The 19,740-nt window shown below is 41.6% G+C and overlaps 1 protein-coding gene across 1 annotated transcript; it reads right to left on the bottom strand.

Annotated features, from left to right (window-relative positions):
- Positions 1-1,150: 1,150 nt before the first annotated feature.
- On the bottom strand, positions 1,151-19,377 carry MTCH2 (mitochondrial carrier 2). The gene is made up of 13 exons (XM_006865104.1): positions 19,171-19,377; positions 17,060-17,144; positions 16,795-16,901; positions 9,469-9,495; positions 9,256-9,318; positions 7,818-7,875; positions 7,522-7,573; positions 7,024-7,083; positions 6,194-6,287; positions 5,257-5,304; positions 4,494-4,561; positions 3,272-3,347; positions 1,151-1,356 (listed from the first exon to the last, which is right to left on the bottom strand). The coding sequence occupies exons 1-13, from the start codon at positions 19,255-19,257 to the stop codon at positions 1,270-1,272; spliced, it is 912 nt and encodes a 303-aa protein (XP_006865166.1). The 5' UTR covers positions 19,258-19,377; the 3' UTR covers positions 1,151-1,269.
- Positions 19,378-19,740: the final 363 nt, after the last annotated feature.

The following is a 19,740-nucleotide window of genomic DNA, read 5'->3' on the forward strand; positions in this document are numbered from 1 at the left end:
TTAAAACAATTGCAGAGACTATTGAATAGAATATAAAATTTACATTACTTTTTGAGACAAAGTAAGAGACATTAAAGACATTTCAGTGGAGTTGCTGGAGCTTCAGGCTGCATTCCTGAGCCAGAGAGGGGTGGAGGGAACCCCTGCATACTCAAACCCCGGCCCCTAAATTATAGGTGCTGCTGTTTGGAGAGAGGGATCTGACAAGCAGCAAATGAAATACAAACTCATTTGGCAATGTCCCACGGAATTATTTAAGGAAGTGAAACCAGATTTTCTCATTTTACATTATTTTCACTTGTTTTTAAAAAGCCTGAGTAAGAATTTTATGCTTAAGTTGGATTTTGTTTCCTCCTGCACTGCGGTGATTTCTTTTTCCCATAAGGTCTGTGAACATGCCTAAGTGAGGGTGTGACATGCACGGTGGTCCCTATTCTAAGGAGCATGTAGACGCTAGTCTGCACTACCAGATCTGGGGCACTTTCCAAGGGTCTCATGAAGATGAAAAACAAACTACTTACCTTCCCCAACAACAACAAAAAGAACACAGGAACAAATGAAAATAAAAGGGAAAAATATGTGTAATTGGAACCATGCAACAATGTAATTTAAGGACTGGCAAAGACGTAGCTCTTAGAAAAGGGGCTACACCTGTGGTACAGGCTGTTGCTATTTTTGGTAAAGCAAGAAGTTCTTTGGGGGGGAAGCCATTAACCCTTTCTTTCCAAATTGTCTCCATGATTGCCTTTTCTTGATGGATGTGAGACAGGGCCAATCAAACGAAAGAACCTAATAGATGGGCGGGCAATTCTGCAAAAGCTGCAGACTCCTCTTAGGGTTTGCCCAAGGCAAGGGAAGCCTGTAAGCTCTTAGGTAGTTGGCCTTATTAATTTCCTTAGGTTTTACCACATTCTATTTCTACTAGGGATTCCTTATTTTACAAAATCTTGAATTGAGACTATACTCACATGACAACCTTGCCTGTACCTTTAAGGAAATGAAATTTTCCACATTTAAGTAAAATAAGTGTCTGAAGTAAAAAGGTCACAGTTCAGAACAACTAGAGAGGGGAATCTCAGTGTTAAGTTCTGTTGTGTTGAGAAAAAGAACGGGAAAAAAAAACAAAACCGTAGACACCAAACACCTCCATTTTCCCCAAGATTATATGATTATTAAAAAATCGCGCCACACTGTATAGAAATCAACATTCTCTCCCATAATTCTGTGCATCTGGGACTATAGAAATGTCACTGTCCCTGCCCCACATCTTCAAATTAACATTCTCAAGTCACAACAGTAAGTCTTTCCAAAGGGGACTTTCCGGAAAAACAAGCTATTTCCTCGGCTCATATTTCCCTGGAAAAAACAAACAAACACAAAAATACAAATGAAGTACAGTGTTTAAGAGGCCAACCAATCCATATTAGCACAGCGAGATTCACCTGGACACGTGTCTGGAGCATGATTACAGCACCAGGGAGGAGGTCTGTGTTACCTGACTCAGGCTGAGCTCTCACGGCACTACCTAGCCTTCTGTCTCCTGGAGAGCACACACTTACTTAGACACAATGCCGTTGGGGCTAGGGCTCTGCCACTTGTCGTTGGCTTACCAAGTCAGTCAATATATGCAAGGACTGTGCCTATTACTCAGTGAGTATTACCTTTATTTCTTAAATGAAATGGGACGGTTTTACAGGCTTTTGAAGTGGTACTTATAAAAATCTTACAATTAAAACAATAACATGCATTTATTAACTGAGTAGATGGAGCCCTGGGGTGGTGCTGTAGGATAAGCAAGGTTGGTTTGAACATCAAGGCCGGTGGTTCAAACCTCAAGGTCAGTGGTTCAAACTCACTAGCCACTCCTTGGAAACCCTATACAGGGTCTCTCACTATGAGTCAGACCCGATTTGATGGCACTTAACCACCACCACCAATTGAGTAGATGCTTAGTCAGAGAGCCCGAGAATAAATCCCAGCTCTCGCAGACTGTGTGATCCTGGATTCTGTATTTGGAGTTGTGTGACCTGCTCTGTTAAGTTATAGTATCTTATGGGAAGTGGGGATGACACATAATGGTACACACCCACCTCTTTCGGTTGTTTGAGGATGACCTGAACTGATAACGGCCCATCAAAACCTGCTGCTGTCTTAAGTACTTACAAGACTACCTGGTCCTAGGAAAGTTGTGCTCCTGCTAAGCTAATAGAAAGAAAAGCTACTTTCCCTTTTAAAAATGGAGGCTCACAACAGGAAGACTATCTAATACAGCGTCTCAAGCTCAGAATGGAACCCAGAGTGCTCGTGTCAGGACTGCACTGGAAGCCTCCGGTGCTCTGGCCTGGCCTCGCAGGGGCTTGCTGGGCAGCCATGCTGGGCAGCAGCTGCTGCAGGGGTACATACGTCTCGCCACTCAGAGTTCAGGCTGGTGGAGCCTGGGCTCTGTGAACAAGGCCTGTCTCATATGCTCCACTAAGGCTGTAAAAGAACTCAACAAAGAGCTCTTTAAAACTTTCTTCTGCAGTCTTACATTAGTGCTTCCTACTCAAAACCACCTTTAAACGGACGGTGATTTCAAGTGATGCCACGCTAAATCCAGCTCCAGCCCATCCATTATTTCAGTTCTAAGAAAGCTTTGCCTAGATTGACTAAGACTTTCTTGTTGCAGATGGCATTCCTCAGAACAGTAACAAATTCTGTCAAACTGTGAGAGCTGGCATTTGACAGGACTGCCTTGCTTTTCCAATCTCACGAATTTTCTGTCTTTGACAAGGTGCACTCTTAGCACTTTTCTGCTGTTCTCTATTAGTGGGAAATACTGGAATGTTCCTTCTCTGCCTGCACTACCGTTAGCACTGTGACAAATTAATTGATCATAAATATAGCCCTACCTCACCTATATTGTGAGGAGACACTTGACTACAAAAGGAGATTCTGAGGCGTTAAGAGAAGGTTGGAGATTAAGAGAGAAAAATGGGGCACCCAGACCACTATTCTAACCACCAGCACAACAATCTGCCCAGCCCCTATTTGCAAAGGGACTGTGAGTACTCACACAGCTTCTCAATCATATCTAGGGGGTCTACCCTCAATACCCCTGCTACTGGAGCCCTAAGCATCACACTGTACTATCAGGCCAGGGACAAAGACGAAGTGCTGTAAAAGGTTTAGGACTTGGCAGCTAAACGCTGAGTCACACGGATTAACCTGGGATTCCACTGCCATTATTTAAGAAAACAAAACAAAACCAGACAAGCCAAGAGGGAAATACCTCTTTCTGTAGCATGCACCAACAATCTATCCAAGAAGTATATATTGGGGAGTATGGAGGAGATCCACCAGCAAGCCTGAAATAGGAAAAATGATTAGCTTTTCAAAAAACTCTCTACAGAGTCTGAAGAACCACACTGTCAAACTATCATGCTTCCCAGGACACTTCCTGAGAGGCAATTTTAGTTCTGATGAAACAAATGATATTGGCACTGGAGAAAGACTGAGCATCAGAAAAGGGTGTACCCCTATATTTAGGCTTCCATCAATGAGCAGGAACCTCAATTAGTTATGGATTTTCTAAAACATTTAAGTTTCTCACTTGTGGACAAAAGAAGTGCTGTAACAAATTAATTATAGGATTACAGAAAAAAGAACAGGGGATTTAAAAGCTAACAGTTATATACAAAACACCTACTGATGTCAATGGATCTAACAGTGACTACCCTCCTCTCTAAAACACTGTGAGCAATCGAAACAAATTGAACTCATCCTCCAAGCAGGCTCCGGGCCCAATCACAAACAATGTAAAGTAACACAAGCAAGAAACTCTGCCCAAGCTCTTGAAAGCCAGGTACTTGACATTTTGTTTGAAAACAGTGACATGTTAACTGGCATACTGTGTTCAGGAGCAGTACTGGAACAGAGTTTTGAGTTCTATCAAGAGGCAAAATTTACATTCCACTGGATAAGCTCACCTGGCGTCTAGAAGTTTAAAACCAATGGAGCCCACCCACCACTTACCCATCCCAGTCAATCTGGAAGGTTAACAAACTTCCCACAGACTCTATTCCTTTTCAGAACTCACTTTTCTCCACGAAGCCCTCTAGAGAAAACATTTACATATTGTCATTCTGTCTCTGAAATGACATTTTAACTGTCCATTGTAACTTTCATAAAAAGGACCGAAACATTTCTTTAAAAAGATGTGCAAATAGACCACTTTGCTGATTATTTAACCCTTCTAAGAACAGAAGCTGTAAAGTGCCTACTCTTTATAGGACTTGAGAAATGTTATTCAGTTATGTCCTTCTCAGTTGCAAAAAGGAATCGGAGGGAGCTATGTTTTAATATAAACCATTGAATGGGGCACATAGAGAAAAAAACCTAGGAAATCTAATAGTAGCGCCTACTGTACTTTTCTCCCGCAAACTTCTACTGGGACTGCTTTGTCAGGCACACAGACACCCAACTACTAGGAGAAAAAATCGCAAGGTACTTACCCACAGTTGTTGACAGCCATAAGATTAGACACAAGCACAAAAGGGTAGGTCAACATACTGGCAAAAAACTGTGACGTGGTTAGGAAAAACGAGAAAAAACAAACAGCTGAGTCATTAGAGAATTCCTACTTGTATTTATCCTGTTCTTTCTTCTTACATAAGGGCCTGTAGCTGTGGTCAAGCTGTGGTCAAACACTGTCCAGAAAAAAGCTAAACGAGACATTTCTGAGCTTGGAGATGCAGCTTTCTCCTCTTTACGTATCAGCATCTCCAGCATTCTAGCAAAAGGCCAGAAGTTGTAAGCTGCTCTTATAGCCTACTGAGTCTTCATTCCATGAGAATTTGACTACATTACTTAGGGGTAAAAATAAACATAACTACATACAATGAAACATTCCAAAAGACTCCTGAAAAAAAAAACACAAAAAAAACCCCCAAGCATCCTTCAAAAGACAAAGGAAACAACTATCAGAAGACTCCCTAAGACTGAAGAGGGTGGCGTTACCTTGTGTGGGACAGAGTGTAAAGCAGGCCTGAGAATCAGGAGCTCTAATGAGACATGTCCACACACCTCTGAAGCGCACTAACTCCCAGGAGTTGTTATCGCCAAGGTTCAGGAGTGAAAGGCAAGAATTCTAGGTCAAACAGTAGCACATTTCAGGGCAACTTATCACCTTTGAAGCAGTGGGGGCACAAGCCTGCCTAATTAAAATGACACCACCACACCTCTTCCGAGAAGGTTAAGGGGAGGGACAGCACTCACTCCTGTAACAGCTTGGGAATAACTCTTCATTTCGTTCATGGTGGAAACCTAAAATAGAAAAAAGGCCTTGATGAGAATTAAGTATGAAAATCAGGCCAACGTGAGCCTTTACATTGCCCCCAACCATGTAAGGACATCAAGCATCAGTTTCACAGAGTTCCAAAATGAATTCTGATGATAAAAACAATACTAATTATCAACATAAAAAGGAAATGGTCAAAACCATCACATTAGCTAAGTCAAGTCAGGCTAAGATGGTTCAGGACTAAATATAGCAGTCTCAGGATTTTAAAAATAAAAAAAAACAATGAGTGGTGACCCCTCCCATGTCCCCAGATAACTGTATCTACAGTGTATTTTACAGCCTACAGGACAATGCACTATCTACATAGCTAGATTGGTTACATATACCATGGAGATCAGTCCTATACTCAAGAAGCACAAAACCTGGAGTTAGTTGTGTTGTCTGGTGTGGTCTAATTTCCACCACACTATAGGGCTGCCTGTGTAAGTAGGCCCCATAACTGTGGAGGCAGGGGAAACATGAGTCCTACGAAAGGCTGAGGTTTCTAGAAAGCCCAATACAGGAATCCTCTTCACGCTCCATATTCCATGGAAACCCCTACATACACCACAAAGCTGTTTCTCTGCTTTGTGGTGTCGTCCAACGATAGATTCCAATATAAGAAGCATTCTCATCTCCCTGAAGCATGGCAGCAGGGCTAGATCTCGTGGGCATGCTTTATACACTCTGGGTAGGAACTTTTTAGGTACCCATCTCTATGGATCATTCCATTGGCCTTTGAAAACGCTGATGATTTTTTAGGGTTACAGTGATCAATGTGGAGTGCAGAAGACTGTCACCTTGCTTTGAAGCTAGATTAGCTGGCTGAGTACAATAAAGTCAGCACAAGCACATCTCATCAAAGTCACCTACCCCACTATCCAGTGCATAGGTATTGACGAGGTAGGCCAGTGAGTTACAGAGCCACAAAGAAATGATGTCACCTAGGAGGCGAGGAATAAGGCCCCTATATGAAGAAACAACAGACAATAAGAACCCAGAAATGTGATCAGTAAAAAGATGATCTCCTCAACACAAACACTTCTAGAGGATTGTTGTAATTATTGTTGTTAAGGGCCAGCAAGTCGGTTCCGACTGTATATGGTTTCTGAGGAGTGAAACTGGTTTGAACCACCAGCCTTATGGTTAGTAATCCAGCGCTTATCCTTATTCTCAAAGTGTTGAGAACTTAAAAGACACTGGGTGTCAGAATCTAGCTCTTTCACCTAGTTTCTTCTAGTAACTATAGCTGCAGAGAGGACTCATCTCTAATGACTTGGGTTCTCCCTTTAAAATGCAGGCCCGCCTTCTCCCTCTGTATTAGGGTCAATGACTCACCTTACTATTAATAACTATATGTAAAAAGGCCAAAAATTTACCAGGTATTTTGGAGAAAAGACTTAAATATATTGCTTTTGCTAAACTACTTGACATTCACATTTGGCAAAAGAGGAATGATTTTAAAAAAATTAATTTTCCTCACTAACTATATGTAACTGGGAAGGGGAGTGCATTTATTTACTTAAAAAGCCCATCATTTCAAATATTTTACATGTCCAGAAGCAAAGGTTCCAAACTTTTAGAATACAAGAATTTACCTAAGAAGGGACACAAGCAGAACGTCCCCCACCCCCAAGGGCGAACCAAAGATTCACTGGCCTGATTCTTAGCAGCTTTTGACTCACAAGTCAACATTTACTCACGCAAAAAATCCTAGAATGCCCTCTTCTCGATAAATGGTCACCACGGAGTCACAAAGACCACTAAGTACACAAGAAGGGCAGGTAAAACATATGAACATTATTTTGGAGACATGAAGAAAAATTTCAACAATCACTTTTGACAGGGTCAAATTTATGGCCCCCCACCCTAACTTTTCTAGCACCCTCTGACTCTGCTAAGAGAGGTGAAGCTGTAAAAAGGAGATGAGGGTGCAGTCACCTGGGGTCAGGGTGGATCTTAGCTTCCGTGGCTTTGCCACTTACTCAGATCCTGAGGAGGCACCTAAACCTGCCCACACCCACTTTCTCCTATTTTCTGTTTCTGTGGTACTTTTTTGTTTTGTTTTGGTGAGGCTCAAAATGATTTATGATGCATGTTAACTCTGTTCTGTGAACTCTGAGGTATCACATAAACACAAAGTAGTATTCTATTAATTTGGCCTCTACAAATTTTAACGACTTATAAACAAAATCACATACCAATATTTGGATTCTCTGCCAATGAACTGTACCATCGATCTCAGAGTGATCACTACAAAACAGAGAGAAAGCTTTTTAAAATAATATGGAGACATATTTTGATAGCCCCAGAAAAAAAAAATTTTTTTTTTTTGCACTAAAGACACTTTGTTATCTGGATGAGTTGGATAAAAGCAATGACAAGCAAGCAAACAAAAAACATGCAGGATAGGCACTTAAGGGAAATTCCAAAAAGGTTAAGAGAGATCAAATTATAAAGCGAGGACTCAGACTGCAATCACTGACTGCAAACATACCGTGGAAGGGATGTGTGATAAGGGTAGCAGCAGAGCGAGCCATCATCTCTCGTGTTGTCTAGAAACAATCAACACACACTTCTGAAACTGACATAAATGACACTGCTGAATATAAAATATGCTGTCCCGACTCAGTATCATTCTATTGTAACTTTCACTCCTCTTGGATTTCCTTGTTCTGTTATATAGTCACTCTCAAATTACCCCCGCAAAGCAGCTTCAGTTATTTTTTCAATTTTACAGAAGTTTTACAAGAAAAACAAAACCAAAAGGATAAAGAGGGTCGCCAGCAAACCGTCAGAGAGCTGGAATAAAGCGATGAGGCCTGTATGTAGGGTATTCAATTGTGAAACAAGTATTGGGCTCTTTACTTTGTGGTGCTGTAGGATAAGCACTGGACTGCAAACTACAAGGTAGGCAGTTCAAACCCACCAGCTACGCCTCGGCAACACCATACAGGGTCTCTAGGAGTCAGAACCCACTCAATGGCACTTAACAACTACTTCCTAGAGAGAATGGAGCAACTTTGCTCTTTTGATATCTGCAACCACAGCCCTCCACCTGTGCGGCATCTATCTTTCCAGCTGCTGATTTCCCCTAGTTGAGCCCAGCACTCTACAGGGCGAGAGTGGAGAAATTCAGTTGCAATACTCAGAGCTGGATCCTGGGGTTGCTGAAACACGGCAGGCCTAGCTGTCATTGATTTCTGCATTTAGACATTGTTTTTTGTCAGTGCAGAGACTGCCCCTGTCACAACCTGAATGGTAGTTCTGAGACGATTCTGTGGGGCTGAAGCTGAGAACCATAAAATGCATATTAATTAATGCATGCAGCCTTACTTTAAACACCCTCACTTCATAAAAATGTCAGAAAGCAGAGCTGATTCATCTGAGGTCTTCGGCCTTTTGTGATATTTGAAAGAAACATGTTTTATAAAAGCTCTATTTTAAAAGGCATCAACTGTGACCTCACTAGAGACAAGTACACAATGTAAAGACTGAGGTAGAAGAGCTGCTCTGAAAGTTGTACCTATGAAGTCAGGCACGAAGCAACTCCAATGGCAGAAGACGGGTGGGAAATGGGTGATAAGGAACATTCACATTCCACAGGTAAACTCATGTCATAAAAGAGAAGCATTTTTGGACACATGAGGAATCTAACACATAATGGGACTGGCCACCAGTCAGTACTTTTGTGTTACAGGCTTTCAGTTCTATTAGAGACTTTCAGTGGAAACCACTTCCATTTTGAAGACAGGAGTCCTTTCCGGTTACACTTTCTGAAATGTATCCCAAAATGTGCACCCGGCTTCTCTGCCTTGTGTTACACATGTAGTAAAGCCCACACTAAGGTGAAGGCATGATTTCATCTAGGAACCAACACTGAGCCCACATCTCTGATGATGGCCACACTGCACACACTCTGATTCATCTCTTACCTCCTTGATAACTCTGTCAAAGGAAGATGAGACATCTTTCTGTGTATTTCCGAAACCTGGCTCCTGAAAAGCAAGACAGCAGAGATCCGGATGGGGGCCAGTCCTGCATGCCAACAAGGAATCGCATTACATGGCCCCCCTCCTAGAGAGTACCAAAAAGCAGTAACAGGCAAGGGAAAGGGGTCCACACACAGAAATCAGCCTCCCACGTACCTCAGGCTTCTCATAGTCCTGGTAATGCTACCGAAGAGAAAGAAAAGAAAGAGGAGGGTTAGGGCTATTACAGTACTGTGAGAAAGTTCATAAACTGAAAACTCTACTGGCAGGAGTCTGGAGTGACACTGTAGGACAAACACCGGACTCCTAACCGCAACGTCAGCAGTTCAAACCCACCAGCCGCTCCTCAGAAACGCTATACAGGGTCACTATGAGTTGGAACTGGCTTGACAGCAGTTAACAACAACATAATTGGCAGAAAGCAAAATAGCTTTTGTTTATTTATTTTTTTGCCATAAATTTCCAGTTAACATCCATGATGAGAAAGCTTCAAAATCTGTCAAAAAATGTAATTAAGATAGTATTTTCCCACAAACTTTTTAAAGCTCTTCATCCTTTTCACTAACCGAATGGAAATAAACTACTGATGTGCTAGAGGAATGAACAATGTGCATGCTCACTCTTACTTAAAAATAGAAAAAGGAAAACAAAAACGAAAATCAACATATTAATTACTACACATACAAAGTTAACAGAAAACAAGTTGGCAAAAACACAGCCCAGGGTTTCTACTCTTCTCATTGAAAATCCAGACCAGTACCAAACCAAGGCAAGAGTCTTGTTTTCATTGTACAGAAGAACAAAGAATTGGTACTAAGTCTGAATAGCTGAAATTGTCTTGTTTCTTTTTTTTATCACCTGTTTCTAAAACAAGGGGGAGGAGGGTGGAGACCCAAAAACCTTTCAGAATATATCCATAGCCTAGATCATACTGGAAAAAAAATATTTATGGGCTATTTTAGATATAGAAGGTGGCCTAGGTGAAATGAAGCGAGTTAGACAATCGAGTTCCTTATTACCTAACAGTTTTATTACTTTCTAGTTATATCAAAGGAGTTCAATAGCATATTGGTTACGAATTGGGCTGCTAACCTCACGGTCAGCAGTTCAAAACTACCAGTGGTTCCACAGGAGAAAGATGACGCTTTCTGCTCCCATAGAGATTTACAGTCTCGGAAACCCTATGCAGGGTCACTATGAGTTGGAACCGACTCCACGGTACTTAACAAGTTATACCAAAATAAATACACACACACTCATAAAGACAATAATTTAAAAAAAAAATAAGTTTTTAAAACAAACAATAACAGGCAAAAGATAAACTGTAGATTGAGCTAAGTGAAGTCTTTGGGACAAACCCTAGGTACTTTGCCAGAACTCATTTTAGTAGTTTTAGACATCTTTAACAGTTCTCATTCATTTTCACTCTTTGCTTCTTACCCGCTCATCAATAAAGTCTACTGTCTCTTGGACATTATTCTAAACAGATTTAACTAAATTCTTGCTCAGATATACAGAACTGCTTAAAGGTTAACAGTTTCTTCACCCTTGAATAGGTCTTTCTTCTTGATCAACTTATATTAACTGTGGTCGCGACCCTCTGTTGTATTTCATTTGGCTACATATGAATATATACTCAGGGCACCGTTTACAAATTTGCTTTACTTTTCTTTACATAAAGAAAGGAACTTGGTCTCCCAGCATTAAACGTAAAGTTCCAAAATACAGAAAAAAACCACCAACGGTTGTTGTTGCCAGGTGCTGTAGAGTTGGGACCATCTCATAGCAACCTTATGAACAACAGATCGAAATACTGCCTGGTCCTGTGCCAATCTCACAATCACTGATAATGACTGAACCCACTGCTGCCGCTACTGTGTCAAGCCATCTCATTGGAGGTCTCTTTATACTGACCTTCCAGTTTATCAAGCATGATGTCCTTCTTCAGGGACTGGTCACTCCTGATAATATGTCCTATAGTATGACAGACAAAGTCTGGTCATCCTGGCTTCAAAAGAGCATTCTGGCTGTACTTCATCCTACACGGGATTTGTTTGTTCTTCTGGCAGTCCACGGTACTTTCAATATTCTCCTCCAACTGTAGACTCTTCTACAGTCTTCCTTATTCACTGTCCAACTTTCATATGCATATGGTATTGGTGGTTATGTGCAGTGGAGTCAGTTCTGACTCATAGTGACCATGTACAGGGTTTCCGAGGCTGTACATCTTTACAGGAGCAGAAAACCTCATCTTTCTCCCATGGAACAGCTGGTAGTTTCAAACTGCTGACCTTAAGGTTTGCAGCCTAATTCGTAACCACTACAGTAGAGGCGTAGTAAAAATACCATGGCTTGGGGTCAGGCGCACCTTAGTTCTCAAACTTTGACATCTTTACTCTTGAACACTTTAAAAGAGGTCTTGTGCAGCAGATTGCCTAATACATCATTTGATTTCTTGACTGCTGCTTTCTGGAGTGTTGATGGTTGATCTGAACAAAAGGCAGTATTTGACAACTTCAATCTTTTCTTCATTTATATGGATGTTGTTTATTGGTCCAGTGGTGAGGATTTTTGTTTACATTGTAACCGATATGGGAGGCTTTGGTCTTAGATCTTCATCAGTATTTTAGGTCCTGTTTGCTTTCAGCAAGCAAGGTTGTATCATCTGCATATCACAGGTTGTTAATGAGTCTTCCTCCAATCTTGATGCTATGATGTTCTCCATATAATCCAGTTTCTCCGATTATTTTCTCAGCATACAGTATGGTGAAAGAAAAGAACCGTGGCACATACCTTTCTTAATTTAAAACCATTTGGTGTTCCCTTGTTCTGTTCTAACAACTGCCTCTTGGTCTATGTACAGGTTCCTCATGAGCACAATTAAGTGTTCTGGAATACCTATTCTCCCCAATGTTGTCCAATGCTTGTCATGATCCACACAATCAAAAGCCTGTGCATAAAAAATAAAGCACAGGTAAACATCTTTCTGGTATTCTCTGCTTTCATCCAAGATCCATGTGACATCAGCGACGATATCCCTCGTTCTGTGCCCTCATCTGAATCTGGCTGGAACTTATAGCAGTTTCATGTGAATGTACTATTGCAGCCGGTTTTGAATTCTCTTTAGCTAAGTTTTACTTGCATGTGATATTAACGACATTGCCCTACAATTTCTGTGTTCTGCTGGGTCACCTCTCTTTGGAATGGGCACCAATAGGGCTCTCTTCCAGTCTGTTGGCCAGGCAGCTTTCTTCCAAATTTGTTGGCATAGATGAGTGAGTGCCTCCAGTGCTGCATCAGTTTGTTGAAAGATTTAGATTTCTGTATCATCAATTCCCAGAACCTTGTTCTTTACCAATGGTTTCAGTGTACCTTGGACTTCTTCCTTCAATACCACTGGCTCTTGATCATATGCTACTTCTTTTTTTTTGTTTTTTAAGTTTTTATTATGAAATATGTGGGTTTACATGGGAGAACATCAGTTTTATATTCATCCTATCTTACTTCATTTCATTGCAATGATCACAACCTATGCTACTTCTTGAAATGGTTGAACACTTTTCTTTTTGGCATAGTGGTTCTGTTACTCCATTCTACTGTGATGCTTTCAGGATCACTCAATAGTTTGCCCATAGAATAGTTCAATATTTCTAGTCTAGACTTGAATTTTTTCTTCAGTTCTTTCAGCCTGAGAAATGCTGAGCGTGTTCTTCCCTTTTGGTTTTCTCACTCCAGGGCTTTGTACATTGTGTGCTGTTGTCAGGTGTTGTCACAGCATTACAACCTTCTATCATCTCATTTGGCTACATGTGAAATACATACTCAGGGCATCTGGTTACGAATTCGCCTTAGTTTTCTTTACATCAAGGAACTTGGTCTCTCAGCATTAATAGCAAAGTTCCAAAAAAACAACAAAAAAGAACAAATGCTGGGGAAGGCGTGGAGAGACTGGAACCCTCCTACACTGCTGGCGGGTCTGCAATAATGCTACAACTGTGCACAATGGCATGGCACGGCCTTAAAAAAAAAAGTTGGAAACAGAAATACCATAGGACCCAGCAGTTCCACTACTTGGTATATAATTTGATTTTCAAGATGTTTGTGGGAAAATGGAATTGAAAGATAATGGAATGAAATGGAGGCAGAGATAAGGACATGCAGAAATAGAGCAGCTGAGGACTCTCGCCTCATGGAAAGAGAAAGGCTGGATGCTGGCAGCCAGGAGGCTGGCTTGCAGAATGTGCTCTTTGTTTTGTTTAAATGGTTATATATTCTTGAGTGTTTTTATGTACATCCCCCTCACGCTCCCCCCAAAAAAACAACCAGAGGGAATAGAGGCAAATACTGTTGATTGATGATGCACAGAGGTGATTGTAATCATTGCAATGAAATATGATAGGATGAATGTAAAACTGAGGTTATCCCATGTAAACTATCACTCACTTAATAATAATAATTTAAAAAAATAATGGAATGTTTCCATGAACTTTATCAAGCCTTTGTATAATAAGAGTCAGGACACAAATAGATATGGGCATATCTATGGGCAATAGCTAACCCACATTCACCACAAAACACCTCACTATATGAATGAACCTGACAGACAGTAGCCTGAGTGAAATAACTCAATTAAAAGAGATCAAATATTATGAGATCAGTACGATAAAAAGTAAAAAGAAACAAAATAATAAAGGAATCTGCTGTCAAGTAAAGACTTCATTTGTTCTCTAAACACAGAGCTTCTTTGTGAATAGACGGCCTTGCCACACGTCACTCTCACTGAGCCCAGGGAAGGGTGTGGCTACAAAAGACAAAGTCCTACCAACCCACCAAAAGGCCACTGGATTTCTGGTGTGGGACTGTGGGATAAGTGCAGGGTTGCAAGGTCGGTTTGAATCACAAGGTCAGCGGTTCAAACTCACCAGTCACTTCTTGGAAACCCAATACTGGGTCACTATGAGTTAGAACCGACTTAACGGTGCCTAACAACAAGAGGCCACCACACTGATCCAGGAACACCTGAAAGGGTGCATCTATATTTGGCCCACAAGTATGCCAACAAGAACAAAGGCAGTCACCAGATTACCAAGCATTTCCACTCCTAAGTTTTTAAGTCAAATTTGTACATCCGTCAAAGCAATTAGGTCCCGTTCATATCTACCATTTGTCAGTCAAATGGCTGCCTAGTATACAGCATGCAGTGTTTGTACCTTTCTATACATAAAAAACATTAAAGAAACACTTTCAGTTGCACTACAACTTTATCATAACTATCTCTAAACACACATAATAATAACAAGTTACTAAGGGAAGAACAGGGAAAGGTGTGAGACAGGGTTGTATTCTTTCACCATACTTATTCAACCTGTATGCTGAGCAAATAATACGAGAAGCTGGGTTCTATGAAGAAAAACGTGGCATCAGGATTGGAGGAAGACTCATTAACAACCTGCGATATGCAGATGATACAACTTTGCTTGCTGAATGTGAAGACAACTTAAAAATATTTACTGATGAAGATTAAAGAACACAGCCTTCAGTATGGATTGCATCTCAATGTAAACAAAACAAAAATCCTCACAACTGGACCAATAAACATCTTATCAATGGAGAAAAGACTGACTTTGTTAAGGACGTCATTCGTCTTGAATCTTCGATCAACACTCATGGAAGCAACAGTCAAGAAATTAAACGATGTATTGCATTAGGCAAATCTGCTGCACAAGACCTTTTTAAAGTGCTAAAGAGCAAACATGGCAGCTTGAGGACTTAGGTGTGCCTGACCCAAGCCATGGTATTTTCAATAACCTCATATGCATGCGAAAGCTGGACAGTGAATAAGGAAGACCATAGAAGAATTGATGCTTTTGAGTTATGGTGCTGGAGGAGAATATGGGCTGCCAAAAGAACCAACAGATCTGTGTTGGAAGAAGTGCAGTCAGAGTGCTACTTGGAGGCCAGTATGGCCAAATTCGTCTCTCATACTTCGGACATATTGTAAGGAGGGACCAGTAGCTCAAGAAAATCATGTTTGGTAAGGCGGAGGGTCAGAGAAAAAGAGGAAGACAAGACCCCCAGCGAGATGGATTGGCAAAGTGGCAGCATCAGTGGGCTTAAGCATGGTAACAACTGTGAGGTTGGCCCAGGATTGGGCAGTGTTTTGTTCTGTTGTACATAGGGTCGCTGTGAGTCAGTACCAACTTGATGGCACCTAACAACAACAACAAAGGATGAAACAGCCTCCATGTGATGAACTTAACAGACTTAACTCTCGAATCGATGAAAGCTGACAAGAATGTGAAAGCTTGAATGATGAAAATGTTTAACAAAATCATGCTATGTTCACTGCTACATTTTCAGTCACAGCACAGAGTTACAGCCTGTAGCCCGAACGTTGTTGCTGCTGTTACTAAGTGCCACTGAGTCAGTTCTGACATTGTATACTTTCTGAGGAGCAGCTGGTGAGTTTGAACTGCTGATCTTGTGACCAAGTGCTTATCCTACAGCACCTCGATGGCACTTAACAACACTGTAATAGGGATAACGGTGAAACTCTACCCACTGGCAGCGATTCAATTCTGACTCATCGTGAGCCTACATAGTACTTCCAAAGCTGCAAATCTTAACGGGAGCAGACCATGTCATCTTTCTCCTGCTCAGAGGTTGGTGGATTTGAACCGCTGACCTTGTGGTTAGAGGCACAATGCCTGGAGAACTAGTACAATCAAAATGATAAGCTTTAGTATCTGAAGTAAAAAGTCAGAGAAAAGGATCCCTAAGAAAGAAACAAATGTAACAAAACATTTTAGGAAACCTCTGAGACATTAACCTGATGTCAGCATTTTGCCCTTTTTGTTTAGCTACTCATTCAGAAGTTTTTTATAAACTTTGAAAACTATGAAATGTAACACACATACAGAAAAACATACAAAACATGAATATACAGTTCTAGTATAATATAGAATGAAAAGGCAAACGCTCACCTATATCCTTGACCCAGGTTAAGGAAAATCACTGCTATAACCCCAGGGCCCCACCCATGGTCCTCCTCTCTCCCCCCTGTAAATCATTTCTATGCTCACTTTTATGTTTACTTTGGTAAGTTTTTAACAAAAACATTTTACTAGGTTAACACTGGAAGTTAGAGGAAGTTAACTTGGAAGGCAGGGAAAATAAAATTTAGTGAGCTTCCTTCAGCCTTCAAAGAACTAAACAGAGCGTACAGAAAATCAAATAAGTGAATACATTTAATTTCTGCTCAAACTACTTGTTCAAAGGAAGGTCACATAGTTCAAACCCAGTACATCATTTCTGCAAGAATGCTCCTTGCTTCCAGGAAAAACTAAGAATGGGTATTTTAAGAAAATGTTTTTCAAGCAGAACAAGGACCAAAGTATTGAATTTCTGAATTACTCTGAATCATCAGTACAAACCTAAAGAAATGGTCATGTCCATCTATGGGAAGGCTGACTTTCCACTCACCTGCAACACTTTGCCATGGACCACAGTTCCAAGGACACCTGAACACAGTCGTGGAGTCAAGCCTGTGAACAGCCCACGCTTTCCATCGATGCTTGCAATATGCTGCGCTAAGAATACAAGGCACGGATTTAAGTTCTAGTTGGAAGAAATGATTCCATAGAAATTTCAAGGAAACATGCTTTCTTTGATATACTTTTGTAGTTGCCTATCCTATCTTTTCCAGCCTTCACTGCCATCAAATTCCGAATAAATTAAAACCACTTACCATAACAAAAGAGACCAGGAAGCTGACATACTTGCCGCCCAAAAATATTCCGTCCTACTGTTGGAGGAAGAGGCTCATATCCCACCTTTAAAAACAAGGGAATATATCAATACTAAGCAATACTCCCAAGAAGGCCTTTGTTGCAAGGTTTTGAAAAAAGAACAAAATGAGGGCTATCATTTTTTATACATGTAAAAAGGCAGTCTATGCTACCCAAGGCAATAATGAAGTATCATCCTTGTCAGTTTTAAATTTTATTAAATGATAAAACATGGTTTCAATAATCTCCAATCTCCCTTTTCGTTCAAATTCTATGAAGTGAACCATGTTGCTGAGATTGATAATCAGAACTTTTGTGTTAGGAAAGCTATAGTTTACTAAGGAGACACAAAAAATGTTTTTAAAAGAAAATCTAAGGCATTTAAATATTGGGACAAAATGAGAAGATAGCCCTGTAAGCCAACATAAACTGTACATTTGGCAAGCAAGACGAAACACTCAAGAGTCAAATGCAGATACAGCTGGATAATTCAATTGTGGAATAATTATCAGCTAAATTCATGCCAAATGGATGGACTGTCATTAACACTTAGAGTTACGGCTTTCTAACTCTAAAGAAGTAATAAAATAACGTTTATCATAATATATTCAGGATTGTTAATGCCACAAGGATACTTGAAAGATAGATGCTGTAGGACATGGTTTGAAATCTACTGATGTTCAATGAACTGGTCTTAGATGCCTGAAGGAGCAGTGTAACTATTTTTAAAACCCAGTACTTGCGAATTTCACCAAAACCTCTGAGATACTTGGCAACACAGAGATGTTGTGAAACCAGGATGAGGATTAGGGATACTCAAGTTTTGAGACAGGGATTCTAAAATCCTGCCTCCAGGAGAAATATCAGCATCATCAAGCCAGCTTTGCTGCGAAGTACTGGTATGTCAGATGCTAAGCTATTCCCAAATGTGGCAAGTCTCTCTATTTTAAACGTTATATTGCATTTCAATCAAAGTCTTAGTTCTGGGTTCAAATAATTTTACAGTAACCTTTTACTTATGGAATCCAGATCCACACAGGTCAACTCAACAAACAAATAATTTGGACTAACTCATGAATATGAAATGTGACCCTCCCCAGGATCCTGACAATTTTTGACAGAAAGATAGACTGAGGTCCTTAAGGAAGAGTTCCCAAAAAACTTGCCCCCTTCCATGGCACAAAGCCTGACAATAATTATGCTAACTCTCAATTAAGGTTTTATAAAAACGAATGACCAGCCCATCACAGTATAATTTAGAAAAAGCAACTGAAAACACTGTCTGGCAGTCAATCTATCATCCGTGTAAACCTGTGTGAATATGAAACACCATTTAAGAATTATTTTACAGCACTTTAGAAACTAACTTCTAGGTCTAAACTCGCTAACAATCTTTGAGTGAACGGATTTCCAGCTCAGACATAAGTCTGTGCTTGAACCACATGGGCAGTGCTCAATGAATCCTTCCGAAATTTGACTCATTATCACTTCTGAATGAGCTCCTTGTGCTCATCTAAGTATCTGGTGCTAAAATCTCGGAAGAGAATATCAACACGAAAGCAGCCAAAGAGGAAAAAAAAAGGGTGGTGGTGGTAATAAAATGTTAGCTTTATGGGCTTGAACTTTCCCTCAAATTTAAAAATGTCTTCAACGGAATGAACATTCTATGTCTCGTGTTTAGTATTGGGGGAGAGTAAGGAACGGGGAGAGAGGAATATGCTAAAATCAGAGAAGCTAAGAGGAGAGACTGGGGGGAGTCCTTGGTGGTCAAGAGCCAGGATCAACGTCAGGGAAGAAATAACAAAGTTCAGAGAAGCCACCGGGCAGGGCAGGTGGCAGTTGGCTGTGGGAGAGGGTGAGGGCCTCACGGCTGGGCGGCCAGGAGAGATCGGGCAGGCCCGGGTGAGGGTTAGCGGGGCGGCGGGAGTTGTCCCTGCGGGAAAGATCGGGGCAGCGGGGAAGCACCTGGGGAAACCCAGGGCCCGGAGGGCTGGAGCCGATGCTCCGGAGCCGGGGGCAGCGGTGACCCAACAGGGCGCCGGGTGGGGAGGGGAATGGCGACGACTCATACCTGGATGAGCACCTTCACGTACATGAGCGGCTGGGACAGGATGGTGAGACCGGAGCCCAGGAGCACCTGACTGGCCGCGTCCGCCATGATGGCACCCGCGGACGGACGGATAGACTGACCGAACCACCAAGCTACAGAGGGTATCCGGATCACGTGCCAGCGCCGCCGGCTTCACTGGCCCGCCCGCGGCGCGCGCGCACGCACGCACGGACGCGCGGTAGTCCGCCCAGTCCCCGCCCACCGCCCCGGCCAGAGAAACGGCAGGCGCTCGCGAGTGGGCACTGGGTTCGGGGCGGGGCTCACGGTCTAGAACGCATGCGTGTTGTAGTGGGATTACGCGCCCTCCTCAAGGGAAAGTCAGTTTCCCTTGCGCACGCGCATATGGAAGCGTCCGGAAGGAGAATGGGCGTGCCCATAGGGTGTGTGTGACCCTGGCAGCAAAGGCAAGGTCAGAGAAAGGAAAATAGCAGAAAGGGACTCTCTGTACTTCAGTCTGTACTTGCCCTTTGGACATTATCAGCAAGATATTAATCCAAACAGTATTCAGCGTCAAAACCTTATAACAGCCAA

Source organism: Chrysochloris asiatica, unplaced genomic scaffold (genome assembly GCF_000296735.1).
Source record: "Chrysochloris asiatica unplaced genomic scaffold, ChrAsi1.0 scaffold00075, whole genome shotgun sequence".
Lineage (NCBI taxonomy): Eukaryota > Metazoa > Chordata > Mammalia > Afrosoricida > Chrysochloridae > Chrysochloris > Chrysochloris asiatica.